This window comes from Fonticula alba, assembly GCF_000388065.1.
Source record: "Fonticula alba strain ATCC 38817 unplaced genomic scaffold supercont2.6, whole genome shotgun sequence".
Taxonomy (NCBI): Eukaryota; order Rotosphaerida; family Fonticulaceae; genus Fonticula; species Fonticula alba.
Window position 1 is genome coordinate 1,493,131 of NW_009242976.1, and position 5,842 is coordinate 1,498,972.

Sequence of the window (5,842 nt, forward strand, 5' to 3'; positions counted from 1 at the left end):
CATGCGCCCCCCCCCCCCCCTTTGTCTGCCTCCCTCTATTCGTCGCCTTTATTTCCCTCCCGCTTGCGTCGACTTCGCCCCTGCTCCTGAGCCCCACGGATGGACGAGTACCTGCGCGTCCTCATTGACGAGATCGCCCTCGAGGGGCCCCACGGTGCGTGACTGCGCCGGACATATGCCCCGTCGGAATCCCTCCGCCCGTGCCTCGGCACATGCATGTACTCCTGTCTGACACCGTCCTCATGCCACCCGACAGGGCACCCGGCGGCCGATCTGGCAGGGCTGCTCTCGGCCAGCACCGGGCACCAGATCGATCGCGGGGTCGTGTCATTGCTCTGGCCGGCGCTGATTCGCCACCCGGATGCCCGTTTCGAAACTGAGCCGGAAGATGCCCCCCCCGCGCCGATGCCCCCGCCGCATCTGCTGGACAAGCAAGTGCATGCCCTCTCGTCGACATCGGTTGGCTGCAAGTGCGAGCCTGCTCTTGTTCGGTTTTGCCCGCTGCCCCTGTTCCCTTTTTTTGTGTTCCTCGGCGCTGTGTTGGGGCCGTCTCCCGGGCGCATGCCTCGCTCGTTCGCCGGCTTGCCACTGACTTCCCTCGGTCCCCGGACTCGTCTCTCTGCCCGCCTGCCGGCAGGGTTGTTCATCGGAGTGCCCCGGCGTTGCGAACCTTTGCCGGGGCCCTCGAGCACTACCGGCAGCGGAAGCTCCGTCTGCGGGTGGTCGCCTCGACAACCTACCGGCATCGAATGCTCGGAGTGCTGAATGACGTATGTGCCCGCCGATTCCTACTCTCCCTCCCCGCCCCTCATGCCGTCTGACGATGGTCCATGCTCTCGCCATGTGGCTGTGGCGGTGGCCGTGCTGACACATGGCGCTTCCAGAATCCCTTCGAGCTCACGCCGGTCATGCTCTTTGTCCTGGAGCAGGCGGCCAAGTCCCGCGAGCGTGGCTTCCCCCAATCCGAAGTGAGCCGCATCCTGTCCATCGACCCGCGCACCATCTTTTCCATGGTCAAGTCTCTGGAGCAGGCTGGCCTGATGTACGCCCGGTTGCTTGTCTGCCTTGCATAGCCGGCTGAGCTTCCCTCCCGGCATTCCCCCCCCCCTCCCCCCCGCCATCCTCTGACCCGGCCGATCCCCTCGCCGCCTGGCCTCCCTCCGCCCGGCCTGTCGACACCCACCCGCAGCTTTCGCATCCCCTTCTTCAAGCCCGGGCTCAGCCGAACCAACCTGATTGTTCTTTCGCGCTTCGCCGGCATGTCGGTGGCCGCGGCGCTGAATGTTGCCTCCCGGGGCGACACCTCCCTGGTGGAGGAGTTCACCGGGATCCCGATCTTCCTCTTCGACAGTGCTCGACAGATCATCCTTTCCCATTTGCGGGCATCCAAAAACCACTCGATGTCCTATGACACAGCGCGGCAGCTGGTGGTGCGCATATGCCTCCTCGCCCGGTGGCACCCCGTGCCGACCTGCCTTTCATTCTCACACTTTCCTGCCATCCCGCTTGCCGTCCCCTCCTTGTCGCCACCCCACGCGGGCGCCAATCGACAAACCAATCCACCAACCAACCTGCCAGGCTCCTCTCCTGGGTATCCGGCAGGTGACCCGCACCGAGCGCAAAGCTGACTCCAGGGCGCCGGACGTCGAGCCTGGCGAGTCGAACGACTCGCCGGAGCAGCTTGCCGAGGTGTCGGAGCCGGCCGGCGAGACACCACAGCCCCCGCCGGCACCGGCTCCCACCGGGTCCGGGTGCGGTGCGATCGTGGTCGCCAGCACCGGCAAGAACCAAGAGGCGCGTCTGGTCCGCCTGCTGTCTCGCATCATCCGCTCGCTCGTGGAGATGGGCCACATCGAGAAGTTCTACACCCACTCCGAGGGCACCATGGTCATGTCCATCGGGCTGCTGAACAAGTCCGCCGGGCCTGCGGCCCCTGGCCGGGACGGCTCTTCCGCGGCCGACCCCGCCTCTTCCTTCGCCTCTGTGGATGCACCACGCCCGGAGTACCTGTTTGCCCTTGATCGGCCTGCCCACTTGCCCATCCACCACTCGATCTTCCGGCTGGTGGCCACCGCGCCGCAGGGCGTGTCCACCACCCGGCAGCTCTCGATTCGGCTTTGCACCTTCGTTCGGACACAGCTCCGCCTGTGTCGCGAGGTCGGCGCCAGCGGGGCCATCCGCATGGACAACATCGGCAATGTCGGCCGCGAGCGGTACGCCTGCCCGGCCTGTGTCTCGGCTCTCCGGCTCCCCTGACTCCGGTTTCCGCCTGCCCCCTTCCTTCGGCCTTTTTAAACTTGGCCACCCTGCCGCACGCGCACATGGCCCTCTTCTCGGCCCTCCCACTGATTATCTCCCCCCCCCCCCCGCCCCTCTTGCTCTTCTCCTTCTTCCCTTTGCTCCCTCCCGGGGCCTCGGCACTGGCCGCCACGCAACCAGGCACATCCTCTTCGAGCCGCCAACAAACCTGGCCGAAATCGCCCATCGATATGGTCTGCAGTTTGATCGCTCGGGGCACTGCTTCGTCAATGCACTGATGGACGCCTCGCTGCTGGATGCCCCCCCGCGGGAGGTCGACACCAAGGATGTGGTTCGCATGGTGGACCCGGACAATCCCCTGGCCTTGGAGTTGGACAGCCGCATTCGCGGCGGCATTAGCACGTCACGTGCGTGTCTTTTCCCCGTTTTCCCTCGCCTGTGCCTCGCCCTTCCCCTTTCCGTGCTTTGCCATCTCCCCGGCCTTCCCCCCCCCCCTCCGGCGGGTGGCCATGGCAGGCTGGCCTCTCGGCACCTGCCGCCCTCCGGCTGACATGCTGCCCCTGCCACGATCGTCCCCCTGTCGGCTCCTTTCCCAGGCCAATACTACTCGTTGAATGTGGTCAGCCAAGTCCGCGCTTTGCGGCTTGCCCTGCACATCCAGCGCGATCCGATCATCTATGAGACGACGCTCGTCCGGAAGTGCGTGCCTGCGAGCTCTTTTCTCCCCTGTACACCTGTCCATTGTGCTCTTGCCGGCCTTCTGACCGGCGCGTATGCATTTATGTATGGAAATGCCTGTGCGCGTGCTTCAGGCTCGCGTCGCAGCCACTGTCACCCAATGACCGGCAATTTCTCGACTCAACCGGCATGGACCGTCGCACCATCCGGCGGATCATCGACGTCCTTGTCAAGGCCAACGTCATTCGCGTGCAGGCCATTCGCGAGTCCGAGGCTCTCGATCCGTCTGGCACGCTGACCGCGGAATATGGCCCGGATGCGCCCGAGTCCTCGCGGCGCGAGCATGACGTATGGCACACACTTGCTTCGGCCTTGCCCGCGCCTTTGCCCGCCTCCCCCCTCCTGGCCCATTCTCACCCGACTTGCTGTGTTGTTGGCTCCCCCCCCTCCCCCCCCGTGCTCCGAAGGTCTTGATTGGGTGTGTGACGCCCGTAGACCGGGCCCGCATCTTGGAAATGGTTGGCGACTATGTTCGCCGGCGGCGCCAGCGTATGGCTGCCGGGCCTGCTGCTCTGGTACGCACTGTGTGACAGTCTCTCCTTCCTTTTTTTCTTCCTCCCGCTCTCGCTCGGATCTCGACCCGCGTTCTCCCTGCCTCCCTGGCCTGTCCCCCTCCCCCTCCCCCCTCCTCTCTCTCTCTCTCTCCCCGCCCCCCTTGTCCACGCTGACACACCTCCTTCCCAGTCCACGCGCAATCAGGAGGTTAGCTTCTTGGAGGACCTCGTCCTGGAAGAGGCCGCCGATGACCGGATTACCCTTCTCGCCGACATTGCCAGCCGGGCGGCCGAGGCCACCCCTGATGCCGATCTGCCGGATGAGAAGCCAGCCGTGGCTGTCGGTCAGGCTGGGCTGACCGCGCTGGAGGCCGCGCCGGCCAAGCGCCTTACCTCGCGTTGGACGTCCACCGGCGATGTCGGCGCCGGGGGCGGGGCCATGCGTGCGACGGCCGCTCGGTTGCTTGGCCGCCGTGCGCTTCTCGATGCGCGCTCGGCCCGGGGCATGTTCCCTGGCATGGACACGCCCGGGGCCGAGGCGCCGGATTCGGATGCCGGGTCCATGGGCGAGGTCGATCGGGTGCCTGTGGCCCCGGTGCACCTGCGCAAGATCGAGCGTCTGCGCGTGCTCTACTTCCACCTGCACCAGATGAGCAGTGCCCCGGTGGCCGGGTCCCCGGACGAGGAGTTCCCCTTCATCGAGGGTGCACAGTTGATGAAGAGCCTGACACTGGGCGTGTTGGTTCGGGCCCTCGGCGTGCAGTCGGACTCGCAGGAGCGTCTTGTGCGTCACCTTCAGCGAAGCACGCACGCGCCGGTCACCAGCGCCGGCGCCCCGTCGACCATCCTCCTGAGCCGGCAGCTGGCCTCGGTGCCGGTGGATTGGCTTCCAGACCAGGCCCGGCGAGAGGCCCTTCTCTCGGTGGGCTGGCTGATGCAGCCCCGGCTGCCGGCTGCGGTCGGGCCCGAGGGTTCCGCGGCGCCTGTCGCCACTGCCAGCACCGATGTCGCCACCGCCACGCCGACCAAGTACCGGATCTTGCGAAGCCTCCCGCTTGGCGGGGCCACCGCCGGCCTGGGCACCGGGGTTGGCTCGGTGATCATGTTGAATTTGCTCGAGTGCTTGGAGGAGCTTGGGCTCCTGCAATTCGAGGAGCAATGCGGGCTGTGCGTTCCCTCGCCTGGTGGCGCTGGCTGGCCATGGTGCTCCAGCACACCCGATCCCCTTTTCTCTTCCTGCCTTCGTTCTTCTCTCTCTCTCTCTCGCTCCCTCCGTCTTTCTCTGTCTCTCTTGGGCTGTCTTTTTCTCTCTGTCTCTCTCTCTCTCTCTTCCTACTTTCCGCCCCCCCGTTCTTGCGATCGTCGCTCACAGCTGGCCATCTTCCAAACAGCTCTGTTCTCGAGTTCCCCATGGATCGGCCCCTGCGTCCGGTTCCCAGGTTCCTGGCCAGCACCTTTGGCACGGCCACCGGCAGCAGCACCGACGGGACCGTGGCCCATGGTGGCCTGCTGAGTCAGAGCCAGGACATGGTCCGGGTTTTGGTGCCGGCGCGCTTCCGGCTGGTGCGACATGTGCGCCTGAAGAGTCCCGGCGATTAGCCGGCCGCTGCGCCGGTGCTGGAATTCGATACCCGGCATTCGACCCAATTGTCGGCCCTATGGTTGGCCCTGTGCCGGTCGCCGAGTCGCATGTCAAGCCAGCAGGTGTCGGCAGCGGTGGCCGCTGCCACCGGCGGCCAGCGCCTGCAGGCGCTCCCCCTTCGCCGGCTCCCCTCGACCACCATTTCGTCCATCCGCTGGCGCCTGCACAAGGCATCCCGCCTGCAGCCGGGGGTGGTGCAGGCTTTCGGCCGGGACGCCAGCCGCCCCGGTCGGCCGGAGCTCCTCTCGCCCAGCTGGGCCGGCCGGCCGGTCACCTACTCCGACGATGGCAATGACGATGACGATGACGATGACGATGGCCATAGCAGTGGCCACGACGGCGAATTGGCCAGCTCGGGCCTCAGGCGGCGGGGCCTTTCCGATGACGATGACCATGACGATGAGGATGGGGATCGCGGGCACTCCGGGCGTGGCGCCCGGGCGTCCGGGCGCCGGCGCCGGCCTCGCAGCCAGTCAGCCCGGCGCAGTGCGTCGGCCTTCTCGAACAGCGTTTCGACCGGCCTCATCGGGCCCATTCGCGCGGACACCTTCGACCTCGGCGATTCGGACGAGGAAGCCGGCGGCAAGAGCGCACGCCTGGGCCAGCGCCGGAAGCGCATCCCCTGGGACGCCCTGTCAACACAGGTACGCCGCCATGCCCCTTCACTGTGGCATCGGCCATTCCTCTTCCTGTCCTTTGCCCGCCCTCC

The 5,842-nt window shown here is 66.6% G+C and overlaps 2 protein-coding genes across 2 annotated transcripts in view; both read left to right on the top strand.

Annotated features, from left to right (window-relative positions):
* Positions 1-99: 99 nt before the first annotated feature.
* Positions 100-5,090, top strand: H696_03991 (hypothetical protein; the record flags this gene model as incomplete). Its single annotated transcript, XM_009497859.1, has 12 exons — positions 100-154; positions 257-470; positions 638-770; positions 885-1,042; positions 1,190-1,430; positions 1,603-2,213; positions 2,440-2,666; positions 2,856-2,958; positions 3,072-3,285; positions 3,405-3,512; positions 3,682-4,658; positions 4,883-5,090. The coding sequence occupies 12 exons, from the start codon at positions 100-102 to the stop codon at positions 5,088-5,090; spliced, it is 3,249 nt and encodes a 1,082-aa protein (XP_009496134.1).
* A 90-nt stretch (positions 5,091-5,180) lies between these two features.
* The window catches only part of H696_03992 (hypothetical protein), a gene marked incomplete at both ends in the record, with an annotated part of 5,273 nt that continues 4,611 nt past the window's right edge, over positions 5,181-5,842 (top strand). The window contains one exon of the mRNA XM_009497860.1: positions 5,181-5,777. Within this exon, the coding sequence (XP_009496135.1) occupies positions 5,181-5,777 (597 nt within the window). The remainder of the gene's footprint in view (positions 5,778-5,842) is intronic.